This window comes from Oenanthe melanoleuca, chromosome 27, assembly GCF_029582105.1.
Source record: "Oenanthe melanoleuca isolate GR-GAL-2019-014 chromosome 27, OMel1.0, whole genome shotgun sequence".
Lineage (NCBI taxonomy): Eukaryota > Metazoa > Chordata > Aves > Passeriformes > Muscicapidae > Oenanthe > Oenanthe melanoleuca.
The window spans coordinates 887,079-912,104 of record NC_079360.1 but is presented as its reverse complement, the minus strand read 5'-3'; the positions used below and the strand labels follow the sequence as shown (position 1 = coordinate 912,104).

Sequence of the window (25,026 nt, the reverse complement as noted above, 5' to 3'; positions counted from 1 at the left end):
AAGGCATCAGTACCTCACAGTTTTCCCAATTCCTTGTAGAAATGTTCCTCCCTGCATTCAATAAAAATTAAGATTGTCCTTGTTACTCTTGGTGTAGCTGAAGTATTTGTAAAAGCAGTTTTTCTTCTCCCTTATGGCATTGGCCAAATTCAGTTCCAGCTGGGCCTTTGCCTTTGCACCTTCCTCCCTGCATGCCCCAAGAACATCCTTGCCATCGTCCTGCAGTGCTGCCCTTCTTCCAAAGCTCCAAAATCTGTGTCTCCCCTGAGTCCCAGCCAAAGCTTCCTACTCAGGCACTCTGCTTCCTCACCACATGGTCTTTGGGCACACGAGCATGGCCTGTTCCTGCCTGTGCCTTCGAGGATTTCTCCTTGCAGAATGTCCTGCCAGCCTGGATTCCTGTGCCCCTCAGGACAGTGTCCCCAGGGAGCCTCTCAACCAGCGTGGCTGGACTGACTCACCCTGGGCAGCCCCTCCAGCCTGGATGGACCTTTGTCCACATGGTGATTGTCCAGGCCCCAGAGCCCCAGAGCCTTCAGCGTGTTGTGTAGAGGGAGCCGAGAGGGTGAGATGGGCCAGGAGAGGATTCCCCTGCTGCCCTGAGCAGGGACCTGTTTGCATTCTATCTGTCTCTTGAGTCCCGTCCTTCTGCCTGCTGTCAACAACCTTGGGGATCATTCGGCTGTGTCTGTCTGGGACATTTGTCCAATGGGTTCTTCAGAGTGGCTGCACCAGTCCCTCTCATACTCCCTTACACTCATTATCTTTCCACTTTCCCCTTCAACTCTGCCACTGGGCTGAGCAGAGGATCTATCTATTCATACCTCACACATGTGTTATTCCTGCCAGCCCCAGTGGCACTGCCTGGCTCCAGCATCCCTGTAGTGTTTTCCCATTCCAACGAGGCTTTCCTGGGTATCTCTTTGGATATCAAAGTAAGAGGCCTTGCAGTAGTGCTTCTAAAACCTCCCAAGGCCCTGTAGCTTTCCAGGCTCAAGACTTTTGTGTTCCAAACGTCTCCTGCAAGCACAAGAGCTCTGGAGGGTTGGTGGGAAGGGGAATGACCGGTGTCCTCCTGCAGGGGCCATGGCACTGGTGTCCCCGTGGTTCTGGCTTGGAGCAGGACAAGCAGCACTGTCCCCTCTGCACCCCTGAGGTTTCCACCTGCTCCTCCTTCCCTTTGCCCTCCCTCACACCTGCCTGGCTCCCAGGCTGATGGTTGCATGGTTTTCATTCCTGATGCCCCTGTGCTTCATTGGGAGCTGGACTGAGTGGTGGCAGACAGGGAGATATTGGTAGTCCTGAGAACCCCTGGGACATGAGCAAAGTGTTCTGAGGTTCTTCGAAAATCTGTGAGGAGAGGAAGAAGTACGAGGCAGCGGCTGTAGAGCAGGTGATGTTAGGTACCATGTGCTTCCCACTTATTCTCACCTCTCCAAATCCTTCCCTTCCACTGTGCTTTCCAGGCTCTGCCCATTTACAGACACTTAATTCAAGCCCAGTGTCTTCCCAGCATGCTGAATGGTGTAGGAAAATCAGTTTCTCCACATCCAGTACTCTGCCAGGTTCAAAGCTGAGCCGAGGATTAATTTTCCTGGGAATCGAGAGCCTGGAAGATACTTTTAGTACAGGCAATGCCTGCACTTTAGCTTTTGTTCTGATGTAGGAACTGCTGATGCTTTCCTTGGAGGCTGCTGATTTGTTGGCTATATCCCAGGATATTTCCTTGGATCCCAGTTCTTTTGCTGTTGTTTCCTTGTCATTTACTTGCTTTTATTTCATTGGATAATGCTTCCTTGGAGGCAATATTCTTGGCTTTTTCCTCACTACTGTTTCCTTTACTATTTCCTTAAATTTCCTTCATGGTTATTTCCTTGCCCTTATTTCGTTGGATGTTGTTTCTCTGCTGTTCTTCCAGACGAAAGAAGCCTAAGGAAATGCTGTTCCCCAGAGACAAGATGCTCTGGCCTGGACCCTGCCCTGTATCCAGCACCCCAAATCTGAACCACTGAGTGTATGACCCCTCTTTGCTGGGGAGGATGCTGCTGGTGGGTGCCATGCTTAGGACAGCCCAAAGTCCTCTGGGGACTGGGACTGGAGGGATCCAGGAAGCTTTGGGTGTCCCAAGCAGTCACCACAGCCCAGGCTCCAGAGCCGCAGCTTTCCCGGGGCCATGACATCCCGGGGACACCCTGCGCATGTGGCAGGGTCCATGCGTGTCCAAATGTCTGTCCGTGTGTGTGCAGCTGTGTGTCTATGTGTTTGTCCAGCTGTGTCCAGCTGTGTGTCCAGCTGTGTCCGTGCGTGTCCAGGGTCCCTCGCGCGGGGCGTGGCCGGGCGCTGTCGGCCCCGCCCATCCGTTGATGACGTCAGAAGGGCGGTGCGTGCGTGCTCAAGGCACTTCCGGGTTTCCCGGCCGGAGCCGCGGAGCCGGTGAGCGGGGGGGGGGGCCGGGCCTGACAGGAGATCCGGGGTGAGGGAGGCCGGGGGTGCGGGGCTGGCAGGAGGTGGGGGGTGAGAGGGGTGAGGGGGGCCGAGGGACAGCGGGGGGGGCCGGGGGGTGCAGGGGTTGAGGGTGATTGGCAGGAGGTGCGGGGGACAAGGGGGTGCTGGGCTGGCAGGAGATGTGGGGTGAGGCGACCAGGGGCTGCAGGGTGACGGGCGCCTGTGGGGTGCTGGGGTCTGGTAGAGTGTGCGGGGTGCTGGGCTCAGGCAGGGTGCGGGGTGCTGGGCTCAGGCAGGGTGTGCGGGGTGCTGGGGTCTGGCAGGGTGTGCGAGGTGCTGGGGTCTGGCAGGGTGTGCGGGGTGCTGGGCTCAGGCAGGGTGTGCGGGGTGCTGGGCTCAGGCAGGGTGTGCGGGGTGCTGGGGTCTGGCAGGGTGTGCGGGGTGCTGGGCTCTGGCAGGGTGTGCAGGGTGCTGGGCTCTGGCAGGGTGTGCGGGGTGCTGGGGTCTGGCAGGGTGTGCGGGGTGCTGGGGTCTGGCAGGGTGTGCGGGGTGCTGGGGTCTGGCAGGGTGTGCGGGGTGCTGGGCTCTGGCAGGGTGCGAGGTGCTGGGCTCAGGCAGGGTGTGCGGGGTGCTGGGGTCTGGCAGGGTGCGGGGTGCTGGGGTCTGGCAGGGAGTGCGGGGTGCTGGGGTCTGGCAGGGTGCGGGGTGCTGGGGTCTGGCAGGGTGTGCGGGGTGCTGGGCTCAGGCAGGGTGTGCGGGGTGCTGGGGTCTGGCAGGGTGGGCGGGGTGCTGGGGTCTGGCAGGGTGTGCAGGGTGTTGCAAGTAAGCGCTGCTCCCCATGGCCGGGCAGGCCTTAATCCCCCCACAGCTGCCCCCGGGCACAGCAGCCTGGGCCTCTCATTCCTCCTCTCCGTGACCCCATGGGGGGACAGCGGGTCAGATGTGCCTTTGCAAGGGACCCCGCTGGGAGTTGGTGTCTGGTCCTCAAAGCACTCCCACCAGTGCTGACACCCCAAATCTCTCAGCCTGTTCCTCTCACCTGCACCTGTGGGATCTTTACGGCTCTCCCCGATTTATAATGTGTTACATTCTTAATAAATCACATTTTCTTATATAAGATGAGCAGTTGCAAGCAAGCCCTGGGTAATTCTTGTGTAAAATGCAGAGATTAAAAAGCGCTTTCCTCACTGCCTGCCTTCCTCACAGTGACGGCCGTCCCACTGCCGAGGGATGCGGGCCACCCACCCAGCCGGATGGCACCGGGAACATCCACAGGGAAACTCCAGCACTGGGAATCCAAAGCAATACAAAAACTGGGAATAGAAACCTGGGAACATCTTGCCTCAACACGCTGGGGCTTTCACAACCTGCTTGGCCTGTGCATGGTGGCTCCAGCGGCTGCAGCGCCACAGAAAATCAACCCCAGCTCTCCCTGCGGCTCTGGCAAATTGTAGCCTGGTGCAGAAGCAGGTAATAGGCTAAAGGAAATTCCCAGTTTGGAGTGTTTGGGAAGCACAGTCTCACCACCAAGGCTGGGAGCTCAGTGGCTGCTCTTCCTGCCCTGGCTGCTCCTGGGCCCCCTCAGGGCAGAAGCTAGACTCGTGCATTGACAGTGACACTTCTCCAGCCACCACCAGGTTTGTCAGCTGTGACAAACAGGGACAAGGGTGGAGTGGGTCCCATTCCTCACTCCATGCCTGTGTTCCTGCCGTGGGAATCACAGCACTGCTACCTCAGGCTGGGGACAAGGAAGGAGCTAAAGTCGGACTATGAGGGTCCTGCTGGGGCTCTGTCCTGTCCTAATCCTCACTGAGCTGTTCCGAGGTGTTTTGTTCTCCAACCAGCCAATCCCAATCCTCATTCCATGCCACTGGTTTTCCTGCTCCTGGGCTGTCTCTGGGCCCACCTTGCACTTGTTAATGGGTGGAAAGCAGGAGCTGTGTGGGACGAGAGGGCCCTTGGGCCCACTGCGCCACCAGAGCCCCCATGTCCCCAGGGCAGACGGTGACTGGCACAGCACTCGTGCTTGGAAAATGACTGGCTCTGTGTCCAGGCCTTGAGTCACCGCTCACGCTGCCGTCGTGGGCTGTTGTTTTCCATCCCAGAGCACAGGCAGTGACCTGCTGTTTATTTATAACTCACAGAGTGTCACTTCTTGGGAGACCGAAGAGCCAGGCTCTGGGACAGGGGCTCTGCTCTGCTGGCATGAGCCTTGATTCCAGCTGTTTCTAAAGAATCTGGCTGGTTTGTAGCAGTTTGGGAAATCAGCAGCTCTGCCCTCGCACCATGACTCTTCTCCTGGGTAGGTCAGACTCGCTGCCAGGGGTTCCTCCTCACCTGTTTGCCTTTCCCTGTTTCACCCGTGGAGCCTCTGGGGTGATGGCTGCTGGTGGGTTTTCTCTGCTGTAGCTGTGCTTGTCTTTGTGTCACTACATCCATCCTATCTCTTCTCTTCCAAGATCACAAGGAACAGCTGTGGCTTTCCAGGATGTGCCTGGAAGTGCTCCAGACCTCTCTAGGTCTTTCTAGACCCAGTGCTGCTGTTCCGATTTCCCTGTGTTTCACCTAAGATTTTGTTTGGTGAAATCCTCCTCAGAGCTGCTTCCTTGCACTCGTTATTCAGGAAAATGCTGTCCCACAGAAGCGGTGCTGTGTGTATTCGTGGTGCTGGAACAAACTGGTTGGACTGGTCATGGTGGGAGTGGAGAGCCCCGTGGTGAAGGTGGCAGGTTGTCCTCAGCTCTCGCCACCTGCAGGCTCTGGGAGAGGTGATGCTGGCAAAGGAGAGTTTTGGGGGAATAACTCTCACTTTGTAAAACTTAGTCCATGTCTTTGTAAAACTTAGATTAAGTCTTTGAAAAACCTCTACTGTCACCCTTTTCCCTGTGACCAGCTCAGGACTCCAGGATGGTCCTGGAGCTGGGACACCTGTGCTTCCTCCCTGGCATGAGAAATGCCACCCTGTGCCCCTCCTCGAGTCTCCCACCCTTGGGTGTCAGATCTCCCTCAGGTCTCTCACCTTTGAGTCTTCTCCCACACCTGGGTCTCCTCTCACTCTTGGATTTCCCACCCTTGACTCTCCCATCCTTGGGTCTCCCACCTTCATTGTCTCTGGGGGGGATATGCCTCTTGTCCTCAGGGTGTAGCAGGAGGTGGTGAGGAAATGGGCAGAGGCTGCCCAGCCCTGAGGAGCTGAAACCTCTCGGGTGGAAGGCAGAGATGGGGGTGGCTCCCTGAAGTCCTTGTCAACCACTGCTGCCACTTCAGGGGCCCCTCGCTCCCCCAACCCCCCCCCCAGCAGCCCCTGAGCCAGAAGTTAACTTTACTGTGCCCCCCCATCTCTGTGTTGCAACACAGGGAGAGGAAATCTTATGACAAGCCACAGCAAAAACAGTTTCATTTTCTCTGAAATCCTCTGAACCCTGGAAACATTGATCATCTGTCCTGGGTTTGGCCCCAAGGAGTTCTTGTCCTGCTCTCAACAGGGCCAGCTGCTGTGGTACCTGCACAGGATGCCCTGGGTCTGGATGTCTAGAGTTGGACTGCTGCAGACTTGAGCTGCTCTGGGTTTAGACCACTGCAGATTTGGGCCACTCTGGGTTTAAACTGCTCCTGATTTGGACACTGCTGCCTTTGGGACTGGCTGTGACCATGTAGAAGCTGCTCAGCAAACCATAGTTCTGCCCAGGCTTTGCAGGAGAGGGGCAGGTTGATGCTGTCAGCTCTGTTCAGAGAAAGCTCTGGGGATATTGTGTTGGCTTGGAAATAAAATCTGAGACATGAGTGCATTCCAAGCCTGTTGTCTGCTAGAGGCAGATCTAACCCTGCAGCCAACAGCTGGGCTCGCCTCCTCCATTTGGATGGCAGGTGATTCCAGTTTAAGGGAATAGTTTGATAAGACAAGGTGGAATAGTTTCAGACTGACAGAGCAGAGTATTAGATTGGATATTAGGAGAAAATTCTTCCTTGTGAGGATGGTGAGAGCAGCTGTGGCTGCCCCTGGATCCTTGGAAGTGTCCAAGGCTGGGTTGGACACTGGGGCTTGGAGCAGCCTGGGACAGTGGAAGAATCCCTGCCCATGGTAGGGGATGGGACTTGCTGGTCCTTAAGGTCCCTTCCAGCCCAAACCATTCTAGGATTCTATAAATAAATTCCTTCTCCAGCCTCTCATGTCCTTAGGAAACTGTGAGCAGTAGCAGGTGCTGGAGCAGCTTTCAGACCCTTTTTTATGGCAGGCCCTGCTGTGTGGGATGAAGGATCCAGCTGTGTTTGGTGAGAGATCCAGCTGTGTTTGGTGAGGGATCCAGATGTATGGGGTGAGGGATCCAGCTGTGTTTGGAGAGGGATCCAGCTGTGCCATGGGTGTCTCTGACACCATGTGGTCTGCTCAGAGGCTCCAGGCACAGCTGGGTTTCACAGATGGCTCTGAGGGAGGAGCAGGGCAGGAAGCTAAGAGTCAGAAGTCAAAGGTCCCTTGTTCCTGCAGTGGCAGGTCACCTGCCCAGACTGCTTGGATCAGGTTTTTGCAGGGTTTTCCATAACAGAAGGGCTTTTTTCTCTCTCTCCCACCAAAGCAGCAAAGCAGCCCTGGTATCCCCTGCATGAGGAGATGCTGGGGTTCATGTGCCTCATGGAGAACCAGAAGCCTCCCAGCACTTAGAGGGGCTTTTAAAAATTGTGGAGAAAGACTTTACGTGGGCAGTCAATGACAGGACAAGGGAGAAGGGATATAAACTAGAAATGGAGATTCAGATTGAATATTGGCAAGAAATTCCTCCTGTGAGGCCGAGAAGGCCCTGGCACAGGATGCCCAGAGAAGCTGTGGCTGCTTCATCCCTGGAAATGTCCAAGGACAGGCTTGGAGCAGCCTAGGGTAGTGGAAGGTGTCCCTGTCCATGTCAGGGGCTGAAACTGGGTGGGTTTTAAGGTCCTTTCCAGCCCAAACCATCTTGGCATTCCATTTTTATCCCCAGACACCTCTGTGCTGATAGGGTCTGTCCCAACTGGGTTTGGAGCAGCATCACTGCTCTGGCATGTGACAGAGAGCTGAACTGCTGTCACCTATCCCCAGGCTAACTGAGGGGTGACACCCCTTGTCCAGGCCACCTACTGCCACTCCCATTTGGTTTTTGGGTGCCTTTTCCAGGCTTAGGCATTCCAGGTGACACGGGGACAAGGGGAGCAGGCCCTGGCCATTCCTGTGGCACTGCTGGCCAGACCTGCCTGGCAGCTCCCCCAGCCTGGGTGCTACCTGAGGGGCCCTCACCAAGGTTCATCACTCCCTCCTGCTCTCTTGGCCATGCTCTATTTTGCCTGAAACTCTCCTGGTCCCCAGGAAGCAGCCCCAGGCGTTGTCCCTCAGAATCACTGTACCTTTCCATGTCAGTCACTCCCAGCTCACATCCCACAGTGAGCACCTGCAGAATTCCTCAGGGCGGGATCCATCCCTGTTGGGTGGCACCAGGAGCCCTTCCCCTGGTGGGTGAGTGGGGTGGAGCCCCTGGGTGCTCAGCCATGCCCTCCTTGTCCCACAGGTGACATGTGAAGGCAGCGCAGGGAGCAGCAGCAGCAGAGATGCATTCCAGCCACCTTGAGGACCCCAAGGAAGCCATCCAGGTGAGCCACATCCCCCAGTGCTCCCCAGACAGCTCCCAACTCCAGGCAGTGTTGGGGACAGCTAGGACTTGTGGATGCTGCTAGCTGGGATTAGGATGATTTATATTGGAATTGGAAAGGGATCCTTGATGGTTTGCCTGGGTTGAGGGATTAAAGGAGATAAGGGGTTAAATCACACCTTGGCCTTTGCAAGACCTCATGTGGGGCAAAGAAGGTGCTCAGCTCTGATACCTGGATGGAGGACTGTTATCTCCATCAATTTGGGGTCTCTTCATCCAACTTTGGGAGTCTAAACACATTCAACAAGCAAAGTTCAACATCAACAGTTAAACCCAAGTGTTTTATTCATCCCTTGGATGAATATCATGAATAATCATCTGCACTCTTTATTCTTCTCAGCCCTCAGTTCTCCTTCCGTGGAGCAGCAGACCTGGGGGGCAGGTGAAAAAGCTGGAAAACAGCACCCTAAATAAGGGACACACTCCCTTGGCTGTTATCCTTGAGCTACAGCTGCTGAGAATCTTATTTAGGCGATGAAAAAAATATCCAAGGCTGGAAATTTAATATGGGTTTATGCAGCCAACACAGGCTGGAGTCAAAATCTGCAGAGCCTTGCTCAGGGAAAAGTCAACATTTGCTGGGAATGCTGCGTGGTGCTGAAACATGAATTGTTTGATTGGAATTTGAGGAGGAATTTGTGATGTTTTTCAAGTGCCTGCTGAGAAATGCAGCATTGATTTAAAATAAGATTCATTGAAATATCTAGGCCCAGCTGCTTTAGAAAAAATCTCCACTGGTGTGAAATTGTTAAATTCACCAGACTCGCTGCTTTCAACTGGTGGAAGAGGAAATAAAGCTGCTGGAAGGGAAAATTCCCACATCCCAGCTCCAGAGCCCATTGAGCCTGCCCGAGGGCAGCAGCAGAACACCAGTGTCCTTCCCACTGTTTTGGGGCCTGTCCCCTGAGTGTTTACCCAGCACAGCCAGTGAGGTCGATGACTTTGATTTCTGCTGACGGGCCCCATGTCACATGTCACATGCTGCTTGGGCTGACCTGCATGAGCTCAGGGAATCCATTCCCTCCTCTGAGTTTCTCCTTTCTCACCCACACTTAATCCTCGTGTTTCCTCCGAGAGAGTGCCTGGAAAGAACCTATTCCTTTTTCCCCCATCTCCTTAAGCCATTTCCTGTCTGCAGAGGCAGCACCACACACTTGAAAGGCAACCTCAGTTCTGAAGCACCAGCTAAAATTGCATAAATTATTATTTTTATAACAAAATAAGCCTGATGCCAGAAGTGTGAGTCCCCAGCTTGACCGGTTCAGCTGCTCCAAAGGGTGAGGATGAGGCAGGAGTCATGTGATGCTTCACTGTGGATAAGCATTACTGGTTTTGAGCTCTTTTACATTAAATCCTTCCTAATATTTTCACTTTTATAATCCAAACCTGCACCTCCTGCCTTGCAGCTGATCAAGAAGCAACTGGTGAATGCCATCAAGGCTTTGCAGAAGCAGTACGTGAGCTCGGACACCGTGGTCACCAGCGATGATGGCAACGCCAACACACTCTGCAGCGCCCTGGAAGCTGTGTTTGTGCACGGGCTGAAGGCAAAGCACATCAAGGCAGAGACTGGGGGGAAAGGGAAGAAATCAGGGGGTCGGGGCCCCCTTCCCCAGCCAGTCTTTTGGGGCCTGCTGAAGAGCATCACCCATCGGTGAGTGGCTCTTGCTGCTGACAGGTATTCACACGCTCAGGTTTATCCCTTCTTTTGGTGCTGTCAGATTCAAGGAACAAGGAGAATGGCTGGATGAACAGGTGTGTCTCTGCTCCTTCTGTGTGCTCAGTCTCCTCAGCTGCAGGGAAGGATTTGCTTGTGGGGCTTAGGGTAGCTGCCCAGGACCCTGGGAGATAGAGGTAGCAGAGTGAAGCCCCTGCGGTGCCAAGAGGGGTTGAACCCCCACATCTCTGCTCAGCGTGTACTAGGGGTGAGATGATGTCCCAAAAAAGTTGAGGATTGAAACTGAAGGCCCACCCCTTTTTTATTTATTTCTGGGTGCCAGGCTGGATTTCTGGGCCCAGTGGAACCTCAGTGTCCACATTGGTCTCCAGCAGTGGCTGCTTATGCACAACACAGGGATCTGGGCTCTCTCCTGGCCTGGTTCTGGTGGGACTGGTTGGCCCTGTTTCTCCATGTCCCAGCTAGCCTTTGAGGAGGTCCCTCCTGAGTGATCACTGTTTACTGGGGTTTTCTAAGGCACTCCCTAAGTTAAGTTCACACACAGTAAATAACAGCCCACACAAAAATTGTTCTGAAAGCTTCATCCAGCTCCATCACTGACTCCTGAATTATGAAAGAGCGGATGAAAATAACTCTTTCACATGCTATGGGGGATATTTTTGTGCCCTTTGAAGGTTTTTTTCCTTCTGTCTTGAGAGACAGATTATAACAGAAGTCTTACGAAACCTTTGCTCTGATTTTTGAGGTGTGTGCAGTGAGCTGGGATCAGGGAGTGTGGTGTCGCTGTTGGATTTTAGTGAAGAACAGCTGAATTCAGGAGTTTGGGATTACTTGAGCTCAACACCAGCCAGGTTGTGTTTTTGGGGCTACTACAACAGTTTTTGCTGTGTTTTGACTGCTTTTAAATTTGAAATGAGGATTTAGACACGTGGTTGTCCCAAGGAGGATCTAGCCAGCACAAGCCCTAAAAATACACAAGGACAGCAGGAATTTTTCCGTCTGCTTTGTTGCCCAGTGCAAGCAATGGATGGGAGATGCTCCAGTCAGAGAGAGGAGGGTCAGCACCACATAGCTGCCTGGACTCCTTACCAACATACTTAGTTTGGGCCATCTCCCTCCATGGAAGACCACACTTTCCATGAAGGAGAGAGATTTTCCACAGCTGGTTTTATCCCAACTCCTGAACTCCCTATAGCAGAGCAGGTTGGGCAGTGTCTGATGAAGGCTCTGGCCCTCCTGCACCCTGTGATGGACCAAAACAGAGCCGCTCACTCCTGTTCTGTTCTTTTTCCGCTTTTCCCAGAAATATTGTCTCGGAGCTGGAGCAGCTGGTGTTTATTAACACGGATGTGGGGCGCTGCCGGGCCTGGCTGCGGCTGGCACTGAACGACAGCCTCATGGAGTGTTACCTGAAGCTGCTGCTGCGGGACTGCAGCCGGCTGCACGAGTACTACCAGACCCCAGCTCTGCTCCTGGACACTGAGGAGTGCGAGTTTCTCCTCTGCTACTTGCAGGGTTTATCGTCCTTAACCTTCGAGCTCTCCTACAAGTCAGCAGTTCTGAACGAGTGGACCATCACCCCGCTGTCCCTGTCGGGCCTGTGTCCTGTGTCCGAGCTGCTGGAGCCCCTCACGTCCTCAGCCTCTGAACCCCGCAGGAAAGCATCACTGGGCTCCATCTCCCAGTCCTCGGGGTCTGATGAGATCGAGATCCAAGCCCCTGTCCTGCCCATCAGCAAAGCCAGCAGCAAGACCAAGCTCACGTCATCCTCGCTGAGCCTGAACACCACGAGCTCGTCCCAGCTCTCCTCCAGCCTGGGCTCCGACAGCCTCCCCCCGGCGCCCTGCGCCCGCAGCCCCGAGCGCGGCGAGGAGCTGCTGTCCTGCGACTCCGACCTGGGCACGGCCACGGCCGAGGACCTGGACAGGTCCCTGCAGGAGTGAGTCTCTCCCCACAGCTCGTCTCCAAAGGAATTTATGACACTCTCTGGGCTTTTGTTATTTTATCTCTATAGGCAGGAAGTTTTTCTCCCTGTTTGCCTTTAACAAGCTCTTTTTCCCTTCTGGAAGGAGCTTTTGTTCTTTTCACAGAACGCTCAACACGGCTTGTTGAGATCCTGCTGCCACTCCAAATGAGCTCATGGCCACCACTGAAGTGTGCGTGTGTCCTCTTTACCAGGGCAGAAACGTCAGAAAAATGCTGCTCCCTGGTTTCAAGAATGTCACATCTTCCTGGCATACACTGGGGGATGCTCCAGGGCTTTCCACAGGGGGAAGGAAATTGCTTTGTTCACAGGGAAGGGTTGTAATTTGCAGCTTCAGCAGATCATTCAAAGAGGGAGGTTGTGGGTTTGTATGCTTATGATTTATTCCTGCCAAGCATCCAGCACAAAGTTTCCAGAGTTATATAAGCTCTGAGTAATCTGTAAATATTTTGCCTGTCACCTTTAGAGTGTGACTCTGAGCGAGCTGAGCCTCAGGGTGATGCCTCTTCCCAGTTTTCCGGAAGAGCTGGAGCTGCAGACCATGCTTCCCCATCCATAGCAGCATCATTCCCTGCTTCCAGGATTTTGCATCTTTGCATCTGGAAGAACCTGCCTTGATTGGATTAAACTCGTGATGGAGATGCTCCTTTGAGTTTTAATCTTGGGCTGGTTTAATTCTAGGGCTGGCAGCAGAGTGGGACCACAGGAACAGGCTCCACTGTTAATTGCTCATTAATGAAAACAGTTGGAATTTGGCATATACCCCAAGGCTGGATTCACATCCAGGAGCTGTACATGGGGCTGAGGCTGTGGGGAGCACCCAATGCTATCCCTCCATCCACCAAATTAAGCCCCATTAATGGGAATAATAAGGAAATCCTCCCTTCACAGGCAGGGTTCTGCTCTGTGCCATGGGGCTGGCACTGCTCTGTGAGGCACAAATCCCACATTTTTCTGTTGGCATCACTGGGATTTTCCAGCCACACCACGCTGCTGTCTCACAGAGGCCAGCAGTGACACTGAACCCTTTTTACATGGTTGCAATTTGCAATAGCGGGGTGGGGGGGAGGGGTTTTTAGGTTTTGGTTATTGAGCTGCCTTCAAAGCGATCACTTTTCCATTTCAAGGGTGTTGTCCGAGTTCAGCAAGGCCAGGCCAAGCCCGGACGCCCCGGAGGGACAGCTGCTCCCCAGTGTGCTGGGCTGCTCCCCCCGGGCTCCCCCGGCACCGACCCACGGAACGCAGCAGGAGCCTCCCCCCAGCACCAACATCTCTGCTTGGACAGGAGAGCCCACGCCCCCTGCCCGTGGGGATGGAGATGCTGGCAGCACACCCGGAATTCTGGCCCCTCAGGGTGGTCCAGGCAGAGCAGAGAGTGATGGCAGCGAGGGGAGCCCGGCTGTCCACAGCCCCACAGCCCAGCACCTGCTCTCCCCCCTGCCGGGGTGTCCGGTAGGTGCTACAGCTCCCTCCCTTCCCATCTCCTTGGGTTTGCACCCGGTGCTAAAGGGAGATAAAACTGGGGACAGCTTCAATAGGCACTGCTTTTCTAGAATCAGGGAATCCCAGAATGGTTTGGGTTGGAAGGGACCTTGAAGTTCATCCAGTTCCACCCCCTGTCATTGGCAGGGACACCTTCTGCTAGGCCAGGTTGCTCCAAGCCCTGTCCAGCCTGGCCTTGGACATATCCATTTATAGATTTCTCCAAGCTCTCATCTTCCATGCTGCTCCCACTTGGTTATCAGTGATGATTCCCACCCCATGGAGCTGTGGCTGTGCAGCTGCTTCAGGAGAAACTGGATCAAAGTGTACTCCCTGGTGACAGAGGCACCAAAGCCTTTGTAGCTGTGTCTGGCCTGTCAGTCATCCCTCTCAGGAGCAGCTGCAGCAGGAAGTTTTGGGTTTGTTAGGGATATCTGGAGAGGGGAGAGCTCTCGCACAAATCTGGCCATGGGCTGTGTGCAAGAGATAAAACAGCCCCAGAGCCGAGGTTTTCATGGGGGACTTTCTTCGTTTATGATCCACATAAGAGGAGGGAAAAGGGTTGACTGGACAGGAAACAAACTGGTTTCCAGTGGGAAAATCCTCCTGCAGCACATCTGTTCCCAGAGTGGGATGGCATTCCCCAGTGCTGGTGTTGAGCAGCAGCGGATTTCCCCTGCTGCTACCAGGAGCTGATCCACATCCACTGGCTTCTGCTTTTAGGAAATTCTTTGAACAGCCCTGTCCTCTGTCTAATTTGTTACTAACTGTTCCATCCTGGTTCCCATTGTTTCCATGCTGGTTCCCATCCTTCCCATGCTGGTGAGGGTAGGATATACCTCACGCCCCCCAGACCATTTCTCCTTTTGCTCTCTGCTCCTCTCGGTTCCCTCCCGCTTATCCCGTTTCCGCTGCTTCCTCATGGCCCAGAGCCAGTTTGACCTAATCTATGTATAACATACTGTGTCAACAGGAAATTCCCCCTGCTCTCCATGACTCATGGAGCAACCTGCGTTCCTGCCCCAGGAGTAATGCAGGAGCCACCACCCGTGATCCTCCCCCCAGGGTGGTGACAGCTCTTCTGCTGTCACTTCGGTTTTTATTCAAAATGAAAGGCTCTTGTAAGGCTGCAAAGGGGAGTTGAAAGAACATTCCTGTTGGGATGCAGCTCCGGAAGGGTCTAGGAATGCTTGTCCCTTGTGCCAGGGCACTGAGCTGGATTGTTTGTTCCTCCTGGTGTTTGCTCAGGGACCTTGTCCCAGCACCTTGCTCCTTTCAGGAGGAATTCTTCACTAAAAGAGTGGTCAGGCATTAAAAGGGGGTGCCCAGGGAGGTAGTGGAGTCCCCATCCCTGGAGGTGTCCAAGGAATGCCTGGACATGCCTGGCACCCAGTGCCCTGGTCTGACTGCCAAGGTGGGGATTGGGCACAAGTGGGACTCGAAAGGCTTTTCTCCCCTAATGATTCTGGGATTCTTGTAGCCAGAAAAGCTCCTGGAGAAGCTACAGCCACATTTTTTCCAGCTCATGGATCTCATTCCCTCCTGGTACGTGCAGACAAAGGCTTCTGCTTTCCCTGCCTTATTTTTCCCCTGCACAGCCCAGGCCCCTGTAGCATTCTCTTGTGAGCCACAGGTCTCTATTTCACCCTTGACATCTCTGTGCTTCTCCCCATCTCTGTTCTTCCTCGTGCTGCTGCTCCAGCTTGTGCCCTTCCATGGCAGGGCTGGAATTTCACCCCCATCAGTAAAACTTCATGGATCTGTGGTCACTGCAGGGAATATGCTCTCCTTCCACAGTGTTTTTAGGGGGAGAGAACAGATTGGTTTTGGACTTTATTATCCCACCAGAATAGAGTCCTGGTATTTTCCAGCTGTGGACACAGTTCCATGGATGATCCTCTGATTTGAGGGAGCAGAGGAGCCATCCACCTGGGAATGGCCAGCAGAAAATCAGACAGTCTGGAATGGTTTGTGGAAGAGGGGACTTTAAAATTCATCTCGTTCCCAACCTTCTGCTGTGAGCAGGAAACCTTCCATTAAATCCACACATCAGTGCCTGGGATTTGGACTGTGCAGGAGCAGCCCCTGAGGAGGGGTTGCTGTGAATGTGTATGGGGCTCAGGATGTTTGATGAGCTTAATAATTCATATTTCATTTGTTACTAGAAGAGCTGGATCTCAGAAGATGATTTCTACAGACCTTCCCCGGGAGAGAGCAGTAGGAGCACAGCTGACACCAACGGCTTCGGGCCAGAGGGGGACAGCAAGGAGCCAGCCCTGGGGCTCATCAGTGCCCTGGACTTGGAGAGGCTCTCAGTGCCATCCTCAGACACTGGGAAGCCCAAAATGTCCCCGGAGCGGGAGCAGAAGGGCTTCAGCGTGGTGCACCGCAGGCAGATGGGTACATGCTATCTCTTGCTGCCCTGTGCTTGGGGGCTGCTCCAGGTGGGGATGGGTTGCTGGAGAGAGCCTTTGGCTGGTGTGAGCTGATGGCAGCACTGGAGCTACAGAAGGCAGTGGAGCAGCTCCCCAAGGCATGGCTGAGCCCAGGGAAGCTCTGGTGGGAAGCACTTGAATGGGAGAGGGTGTCCACCCTACGGAACCTTTACCTGTTCCCAGCCTCAAAACCCAAATGCAGGGGGACAGTGATGGAGACCAAGGTCCTGTCAGCTCCTGCCCCAGCCCACCATGTGTCAGCACTGGCCCTCACCCCTGCCATGCCTCTGGGTGCTTGTTCTGAGCCCCTTTTGGCTTTTCTCTCCCCACTAGCTTCCCCTCTTTCAACTGAGCCCTCTCTCGCCCCAGGTCTTTCCAACCCTTTCCGTGGGCTGCTGAAGCTGGGCAGCCTGGAACGGCGAGGAGCCATGGGGATTTGGAAGGAGTTTTCCTGCGAGCTGTCCCCGCTGGAGCTGCGCCTCTTCCTGGACCACGAGGAGCGGATCTGCGTGGAGACCTACTCCCTGCTGCGCTGCGAGTCCCTGGCGCTGACCCACTCCGACGGCCGCTTCGAGCTGGTTTTCCTGGGCAAAAAGCTCTTCCTTCGAGCCCCTTCCCGGGACGAGGCCGAGGACTGGCTGGACAGGATCCGCGAGGCGCTGCGCAAGTGCCGGCCGCAGCTGGAGGAGGAGGACTGGGAGACTCTGGAGTACTCTGAGAATGGAGGCGAAGCCCAGCCCACCCAGGGCGATTCCAGTGCTCTCCAGTACAGTGACGTGCCTGGGAACAGCTTGGACTGGACTCCAGCTCCAGAAGCAGAGCTGGATGCAATCAAAGAGACTGTTCTGTACATGGACGTGGACAAAACCTGGGTCCCGTTTATTTTTTCCCTGTCTCTAGAAACTCTGAAGTGCTTTAAAATCAGAAACAATGACAAAATTTTAAGCAACAGTTATGGCATAGAGACCATCCAGGACATCCTTCCAGACACGAGCCTGGGAGGACCCTCCTTCTTCAAGGTGATCACCTCCAAGGCTGTGCTGAAGCTGCAGGCTGAGAACGCAGAGGAGGCGGCCTCGTGGCGGGAGCTGGTCCGAGAGGTGCTCATGTCCTACCTGGAGAGCGCCGAGGAGGCTCTGACCCTGGGGGGCAGCTTGGATGGGCACTCCCAGGTCGTCCTGAAGAACATCGTGAAGGAAAACGGCTTCTTGTTGCAGTACCTGGTGGCCATCCCCATGGAGAAGGGCCTGGACTCACAGAGCTTCATCTGTGCAGGTACAGAACCATAGAATTGTTTCAGTTGGAAGGACCCTAAAGCCTATCCAGTGCCACTGCCTGCCATGGACAGGGACACCTTCCACTATCCCAGGCTGCTCCAAGCTCTGTCCAAGCTGGTCTTGGACACCCCCAGGGATGGGGCAGCTGCAGCTTCTCTGTTTTCCCAGGAATCTCAGCAGCACAAGATCCCCTTGGTCTTCATGTCCCCAGGCAGGGGAATCTTTGGTATCCTGTGGGCACAGGGTGAGCCCCCCATGCTGAGTCCTGATCCCTCCCTAGCCCAGTCCAACTGGGATGTTACTGGACTCCCATTTAAGATGTTTTTGGTACAGACAGTGAGAAACAGGGGTTGAAGCAATCTTAGGTGGATTAGGAAACTCAGGACTCTCTTCCTGGGCATTTTGAGGCCCTAGCCTGTGGGGAAAGTGCAGTCTGGAGCAGTTTTTCCAGTAAGGCAGCACAGGAGCAGGGATTGCCATGGGTGTGACGGGCTGATTTTGCAAAACAATCATTTACCCTTCCCTGACGCCTGTCGGCACGCGGGGAGATTCTAGTGGCACCTTCACTAAGCTCCACAGGAGCTGTAATTTGCTCTTTACCTTGCTAAGTTAATTATGTTTCAGATTTCTCTCCTGCTTCAATTATATTTCTTGTACCCTCCAGCAGGTTGGATTTTTTTCTTTTAACCTCTCTCCTTTTTTGTATATATTTTTTTTCTGGTCTATTTGGTCTCTGCCTTCCCTTCCAGGCTCTGTCCTGCATCTTCCCCCTCCCCACAAGCCAAAAAGACTAAATTCCTAGTTTTTCTGTATAGGTTTTCTTTGGGCATCTGCCTGCCCTGCTTTCACCCTTCTCCCAGCCTGACACCCGATGGTTCCCTTCCATCTCAGAGTAATGAGCAATAAAAGCTGTTTCTTCTTATTAATTCAGAAAGCAGCACGTGACCTCCATGAATATTTTGGGGGGATGAGCTCCAGCTACTCCAGAGTGCAATGGATGGGGTAGTGAAGTCAAGAGGGTTCCCCACTTGTATAATAAAGGTGTTTTTGGGTTAATCCCTCCTGACCTCGTCCCTTACAGATGAGGTTTTGGTACCCTGTGACAGCAGCGGAAAAGGCCTGAGTGAAGGCAAAATAGTGCAAAGCTACTGGTGGAGGTGATGGGACAGCAAGAGGGATTGAGGTTCTTCCCTAAACCACTGGGATGTTGCTAGAATTCACTTTTCTTAAAAAAAAATTTAAAAAAAAAAAAATTGAAACACTTGATGGATAAAAGTGGATTCACAGATACTTCAGCCTCCTTTTTATGGAGAAAAAGTGAAGGAGCAACTGTTGAACCATCATAGGCTTAAATCCATGGTGGGGGGGCTGGAGGCCTGGATGTCCTAAAGGTGCTTTGGCTGGTTTCTACCCTTTCCCAAAACTTTATTGTTCAATGCCATGCTGCCAAAAGTTTCTCGTGCATCCCAGCAGTGGTGGGCAGAGGCTGTGGGCAGCGCAGTCCCCTCTCTCTCACCCCCTGCTCCCGCAGGCTGCTCCCGGCAGATCGGCTTCTCCTTCGCCAGGCCCAAGCTCTGCGCCTTCTCCGGCCTCTACTACTGCGACAGCTGCCACCAGGACGAGGAGAGCGTGATCCCCTCCCGCCTCATCCACAACTGGGATCTGACCAAACGAGGGGTGAGTCCTGGGCTGGGGCCGCGCAGGGAGTGGGGAAACGTTCCAGCATCTGCTTCCTGAAGGTCCATCTGGGCATTCCCTGGGCTGGAAGGGCCCACTCCAAACCTCCCTCCAAGCTCTGGGGCTGCTCTGTGGTCTGTGTCCACCTGTCCCCTCTCTCTGTGGCCCAGGTGTGCAAGCAGGCCATGAAGTTCCTGACACAGATCCGAAACCAGCCGCTGATCGATCTGAAGCTGGTCAACGAGAGCCTCTACGAGCACGTGGAGATGATGGGGCGGATCCTGCGCAGCCGGGAGCAGCTGAAGCTGCTGGGGGATTATCTCATCATGTGCCGCAGCGGCGCCCTGAAGGAGCTCAGCAAGCGGTGAGGGCCCCCCCAGGGTGACATTCCCCTCTCTTGGTGTCCTGGTGGTGTCCTGGTCCCCCTCCTCACTCACCATGGGAGCAGGGAGCAGTGCTGCCAAGGCTCAGGCTGGTTTTTCCTTCCACATCATCTGCTCTAAGGAGTTATCCATCTGGGTCAGCACAATGAGCTGTGACTCAGGAAACACCTTCCTGGCCGAGGAGCTTCTGGCTGGACAGGAAACACCTGGCAAAACAGATGAGATATTTATTTTCTTTTTTTCCCCTGCTTTGAAATGCTCTCACATGATTTCCAGTGGCAGGATTTGGGATGTGAAAATGGGCTCTGCAGTGATTCACTTCAAGAGGCTGCTTCATCCAGGCTCCTCCTTGCTCCAAAGCTGTTGGAGGTATGGTGGAGACCATCTCTCTGTGTTTCTTTCAGGCTTGATCACAGGCATTACCTCCTGGAGTGTCCCCACAAATACAGCGTGGCTGATCTGAGGCAGGTGAGAGCTGTGCATGGTCATAGAATCACAGACCACCCAGTCCCACCCTCTGCCATCCAGTTCCACCTCCCACTAGACCAGGTTGTTCCAAGCCCCTTGGCCTAGTTGGGATTTTCCAAGTGAAAATAGCCAGGTGTCTGTGAGGATGCCACAGAGGTTCCCAACAGTTGGGTTTTTCAGTGATTCCCAAGCTGGGAGCTCCATCCTGGCAGGTTGTGGGGGTTGTTTTGGAGGACAGTCGTACCTTCAGGTGGAGCCTAAAGCATGGGTGTGACACAGCAACCCCCCGGGGCCGGGCTCCAGGAGCGCTGACCCCTGTGTCCCCCAGATCGCCGACGGCGTCTTCGAGACCTTCCTGCAGTCGCTGCTGCAGTTCGCATCCCACCACGTCTACAGCTGCGACCTGTGCACCCAGCGGGGCTTCATCTGCCAGATCTGCAACAGCAGCGACATCATCTTCCCCTTCCAGTTTGACACTACCACCAGGTGAGTGAGCCACCTCTGCCCCATCCCACTGCAGCCAGAACACCCAGGGGCACAGCCTGGCTTACTCAGGAGCCCCAACCAACCCCTAAGCTCTGCCCCCACGTCCAAGGCACGCGGGGAATTAGAAATGGCTCCTCGTGATGCCCACGACCTTGGGGTTCCCATGTCCTCAACCATGGGAACCATATTGTGGTGCCTATTTCCTCGTGAGAGCTGCATCCTTGTGGTGCCCATGTCCTTGTGGCAGTTGCATCCTCGTGGTGCCCATGTCCTCATGGGAGCCACAACCTTGTGGTTCCCTCATCCTTGTGAAACTCATTCTCACAGTGCCCACATCCTCATGCCCATGTCCTCATGGAACCCATCAGCTCCAGGATGCTCCAAACCAAATCCAGGCTGTTTGAGGCAGGAGCAGACCATCCTCACAGAGCCAAGGTGTCACCAAGAGAGCTGACTTTGCAGACTGAAGATGCAGAGCCACTAGCACCTTGCTGTCAGCCTTCAAAGGCCTTGCTGGGTGCTAGGGCAGCCAAGAGGCTGGAGGGAGGAGGAGGAAGAAGGCTCTGTATGTCCCTATCTTGCTCACCTGGCCAGTGCCTCTCCCATTCAGGGTCAGTCTGACCTCTTGCAGGGGCTGCAGGAGGGAAGGGGAAGCAGCAGTGGGACTGTTTTACATCCCTCTACAGCCACAGAAGGAAGGACGGACACGTGGACAGAGATTTCATAGAATGCTAAAATGGTTTGGGTTGGAGGGACATTAAAGACCACAGTGCTACCCTCTGCAATGAGCAGGGACAACTTCCAAGTCCTGTCCAGCCTGGCCTTGGCAATTTCAGGGATGGGGCAGCCACAGCTTCTCTGGGAGCAGAGATGGATGAAGGACAGCACTGTGGGATGTGCTGGGAGAGGCTGAGGGTGTTCCCAGCAGGAGAGGGGTGATACTGGCTCTCACTGGGGTTTTCCCCTGCCCACAGAGCTTCCATCCCTCACAGGCAGAGGGATCTGTTCTGCAGTGGGGTCAGCTGTGGGTCAGGGATGCTGGACAGAAGTTGGAATCAGGATGGGGGTGGTGCTGGAGGGGAACTCTTATCCCCACCACCATCAGGGTTTGCTGAAGAAGTCAAACCCTTCCAGCCCAGGAGCCTGCTCCATTGTAGGTGGAGAGATCAACTCTCCATGGCTATGTCATAGAATCGTGGAATCATTCAGGTTAGAAAAGTCCTGTAAGATCATCAAGTCCAGTTCCCCCAGCACTGCCAAGGCCACCACTCATTCATGTCTCCAGGTGCTACATCCACATGGCTTTTAAATCCCTGCAGGGATGGGGACTCCACCACTTGCCTGGGCAGCCTCTGCCAGAGTTGGACAACTCTTTCAGTGAAGAAATTTTCCATAATATCCAACCTAAAGCTCCCCTGAGGCAACTTGAGGCCATTTCCTCTTGTGCTGTCTTAGCCTATTTGGCATTGAGTACAATGCTGGCAGAGAGATTTCACAGGCCCATGGCCTCACTTTGCCTGGCAGTCCCTAAAAGTGAGCAGCAACACCCAGAACCTGCAGAAAATACCGAGGATACCGGGATCCGTGGGTGCTCCATGTGTTCCAGGGCTGCGAGTATTTCCATGGAGGAGGAGCAGCGCTGCTGTCTCCCCTCCCTGCCACAGGGACAGCACTGAGCTCATTATCGAGGACAACAACATCCCCAGGGGACCGATTTTCCCTGGAAAAAGAGCAGCCGGGCTCTGGGAAGTGCTGGCACGCAGGGCTGAGCTGGCTGGCGGCCGGCCAGAGGTCTCGTGTCCCATGCAGCCGAGCTCTGAAGTTTGTTGACGTCTTTCTTTCTCACCCTGACGGAGGAGGTTGTGCAGTAGGAAAGCAGCTCAGCCGGCATCTTCAGGAGCTGAACGCGGTTTCCTGCCCCTCTGCCCGCCCCGGGGCCGCCAGGTCACACCGGCACTCGCTGCAGGATGTGTCTGCACCGCCTCAAACAATGACCCCGCAGCGCAGGACCCTCTCCTGCTCCGGCGTTCGGGGGGAGGTGGAGGCGGGAGATGCCACTTCTCACTCGGAACCACACTGGGTGAAGCCCGGCTTCCCAAATGCCCCCACAGCTGGGGAGCCGCTGCCACCACTGCTGATCCAGAGAGGCCACGTGGAAGTGTGTTCCACCGGGGAAATCTGTATTTTCAGTCCCAAATCCTGCCTGTCCGTGCATGAGCCTTTCCCTGTCCCGAGCCCCTCGTGGTTTGCATCTCCTCTCTGGGGCAGGACTTGGTCTCAGCTGTGATGTTGTGGTTCCTTTTCTGGCACTGCCAGGTGTTTCTCTGCCTCTGTCCCACACATCTTTTAGGGAATTAAGGTGTTTCGTGCTGTTCACTCATGGATTGTTCACCAGGTATTTGCACAGTGAAGCTAAATCCAGCTGCCCTTCTGGCATGTGGCTGAGCCACATTTTACAGCCACTGATGATTTGGGGATCACAACCCAAAAACTGACCTCAGCCCTCATAGCAGGGACGTTTGTGTCGGTGACTGAGCAGTGAAACCCCTGCCCGAACTGGGGTCCTTCACAGGATGTCACATTCCTGCTGCTGCTGAGGCAGATCAGGGAGCTCCAACACCTCCACGAAGCCACCTGCCCAAGGGCAGCTCCCTCTTGGCTGTCTGTCCCTTCCCTGCAGCTCCACTGTCCCCACAGTCTCCTGGTCACATGCAGGTCCTGCTGTCAGGGCAGGCATCTCCCACGCCAGTCATGGCAAGCAGAGGGTCCCCAACAGCAATGCTGTCACAGGGGTTGGTGATGAGGGATCAGTGTCAGGGGTTGGTGTCACAAGATTGACCCTTGTGACACTGATCCCTTGAAAGCAATGTCCAGGGTTTGGTGTCACAGGGTTTGTTGTTGCAGGGGGTGTTGTCACACCCTCAAAGCTGCACTCGGTGCTGGGAGAGCAGGGCACAAACCTCACTCCCATCTCTTTCACACATTGGTAGCACCCGCCACACTCCTTCCTGCCAAGCTGCTGTGCTCAGAGCTGCTGAGGTGGATGAGGAGCTGCTGGGGTGGATGAGGAGCTGCTGGGGTGGATGAGGAGTTGCTGGGGTGGATGAGGAGTTGCTGAGGTGGATGAGGAGCTGCTGGGGTGGATGAGGAGCTGCTGAGGGGATGAGGAGCTGCTGAGGGGATGAGGAGCTGCTGGGGTGGATGAGGAGCTGCTGGGGTGGATGAGGAGCTGCTGAGGGGATGAGGAGCTGCTGAGGGGATGAGGAGCTGCTGGGGTGGATGAGGAGCTGCTGGGGTGGATGAGGAGTTGCTGGGGTGGATGAGGAGTTGCTGGGGTGGATGAGGAGCTGCTGGGGTGGATGAGGAGCTGCTGGGGTGGATGAGGAGTTGCTGAGGTGGATGAGGAGCTGCTGGGGTGGATGAGGAGCTGCTGAGGGGATGAGGAGCTGCTGAGGGGATGAGGAGCTGCTGGGGTGGATGAGGAGCTGCTGGGGTGGATGAGGAGCTGCTGAGGGGATGAGGAGCTGCTGAGGGGATGAGGAGCTGCTGGGGTGGATGAGGAGCTGCTGGGGTGGATGAGGAGTTGCTGGGGTGGATGAGGAGTTGCTGGGGTGGATGAGGAGCTGCTGGGGTGGATGAGGAGCTGCTGGGGTGGATGAGGAGCTGCTGAGGTGGATGAGGAGCTGCTGGGGTGGATGAGGAGCTGCTGGAGTGGATGAGGAGCTGCTGAGGTGCATGAGGAGCTGCTGAGGTGGATGAGGAGCTGCTGGGGTGGATGAGGAGCTGCTGAGGTGCATGAGGAGCTGCTGAGGTGGATGAGGAGCTGCTGGGGTGGATGAGGAGCTGCTGGGGTGGATGCTCCACCCAAGCAGCTGCTGCTCCTGCACTCAAGGCTCCTCCTGAGCCGGAGCTGCAGCTCTGCTCAGCAAGTGCTCAAAACACACCAGGACAGGGAAGTGTGCCCTGCTTCAGTGGGGAAGTTTGGTCTTTGCTCTGACATTACCAACACAGCAGGTTTGTTTTTTTCCTTCTTTTCCCAGGTGCAGTGAATGCAAAACTGTCTTCCACCGGGACTGCCATGCCCGAGCTCCATCGTGCCCGCGCTGCGAGCGGCGGCAGCGGTACCAGCGGCAGCTGGAGACCAGCACAGAGCCCAGCCTGTAGCCTGGCACCGACCTCGACACTGCCCTCGGGATGGGGATGGCGGGAGGGACAGAGCAGAGCCCCTCCCTGCCTGAGAGCCCATCCTGCACCTGGCCCTGCCCTGGGGATAGGGACAATGTGGGGTGGGTGCTCCTGCCCCACGGAGGGACCTTCTGCCCACCCAGGGCTAAAGAAGGGGACTGGAAAAATCCATCCCCCTATCCCCCTTCACACTAACCAGGTGCTGTTCCCTGTCACCCTCCTGGTGCCAATGTCCCCTCCCCAGTGGACCCCAGTGGCTCTTCAGGGTGTCATCCCAGAATTCCAGTCAAGGGTGTGGAGAACTGACATTGATCAAAGCTCTAGTTTTTTAGGATACTGAAAACTGGTATTTTTTTACATGGGGGTTTTGCACAACTGGGCTGCTCTGGGTGGTTGGACCCACACAGGGAGGGGACGAAGTGACACTTGTGCCTTTAGGGACCTGCACGCTCCAGGGGGACTGTGGGTGCCCAAGCATCTCCCGCTCAGAGAGCCCAGCCCGGGCCGTGGCCTCCGGGAAGAGCTGGGGAGAGCCGGCCCGCTCCTCCCTGCTTGCTGCTGCTCATCCTCGGGAGAAATTTTATTTTCCTTTAACCCATCCTCACGCAAGAATTATTAAAGTCTATTTAACAAGTGAAGCGATTTCTTAGTTTGCTTCTCTGCAGTGGGACCTCATCACAGTTTGAACCTGGCACGGTGTCTGTGGGAAGAGGGTTGGGAATGGGGATGCTGCCTACCCCTTGTCCTCTGTCCTCCATCCTCCCTGCCCACCCCCCATCCTTCTTGCCCATCCTCCATCCTCCAGAGTTTCACTTGGGCAAGTGGTTGGGGGTCCCGTCCCCATTTACCCT

General features: G+C 55.0%; 1 protein-coding gene across 4 annotated transcripts; it reads left to right on the top strand.

Moving 5' to 3' along the window:
- The first annotated feature begins 337 nt into the window (after positions 1-337).
- Positions 338-24,808, top strand: PLEKHM1 (pleckstrin homology and RUN domain containing M1). Of its 4 annotated transcripts, XM_056512047.1 has the most exons (14): positions 341-2,433; positions 3,652-3,915; positions 4,590-4,747; positions 7,980-8,061; positions 9,527-9,774; positions 11,102-11,737; positions 12,910-13,234; positions 15,430-15,664; positions 16,069-16,974; positions 18,508-18,653; positions 18,824-19,017; positions 19,441-19,504; positions 19,833-19,990; positions 24,031-24,808. In XM_056512047.1, the coding sequence occupies exons 4-14, from the start codon at positions 8,020-8,022 to the stop codon at positions 24,152-24,154; spliced, it is 3,078 nt and encodes a 1,025-aa protein (XP_056368022.1). In that variant the 5' UTR covers positions 341-2,433; positions 3,652-3,915; positions 4,590-4,747; positions 7,980-8,019; the 3' UTR covers positions 24,155-24,808. The 4 variants fall into 4 exon arrangements, with proteins under 4 accessions (XP_056368024.1, XP_056368022.1, XP_056368023.1 ...); XM_056512048.1 differs by lacking the exon at positions 4,590-4,747 and having other exon boundaries at positions 15,433-15,664; XM_056512046.1 differs by lacking the exon at positions 4,590-4,747.
- Positions 24,809-25,026: the final 218 nt, after the last annotated feature.

What these genes read in the sequence shown, in the direction of transcription:
- PLEKHM1 (XM_056512046.1), top strand. Translation starts at nt 8,020, where the DNA reads ATGCATTCCAGCCACCTTGAGGACCCCAAGGAAGCCATCCAG. An exon ending in CTGAAGAGCATCACCCATCG is followed by an intron (nt 9,775 to 11,101) that starts GTGAGTGGCTCT and finishes CGCTTTTCCCAG; the next exon opens with AAATATTGTCTCGGAGCTGG. An exon ending in CTGGACAGGTCCCTGCAGGA is followed by an intron (nt 11,738 to 12,909) that starts GTGAGTCTCTCC and finishes TTCCATTTCAAG; the next exon opens with GGTGTTGTCCGAGTTCAGCA.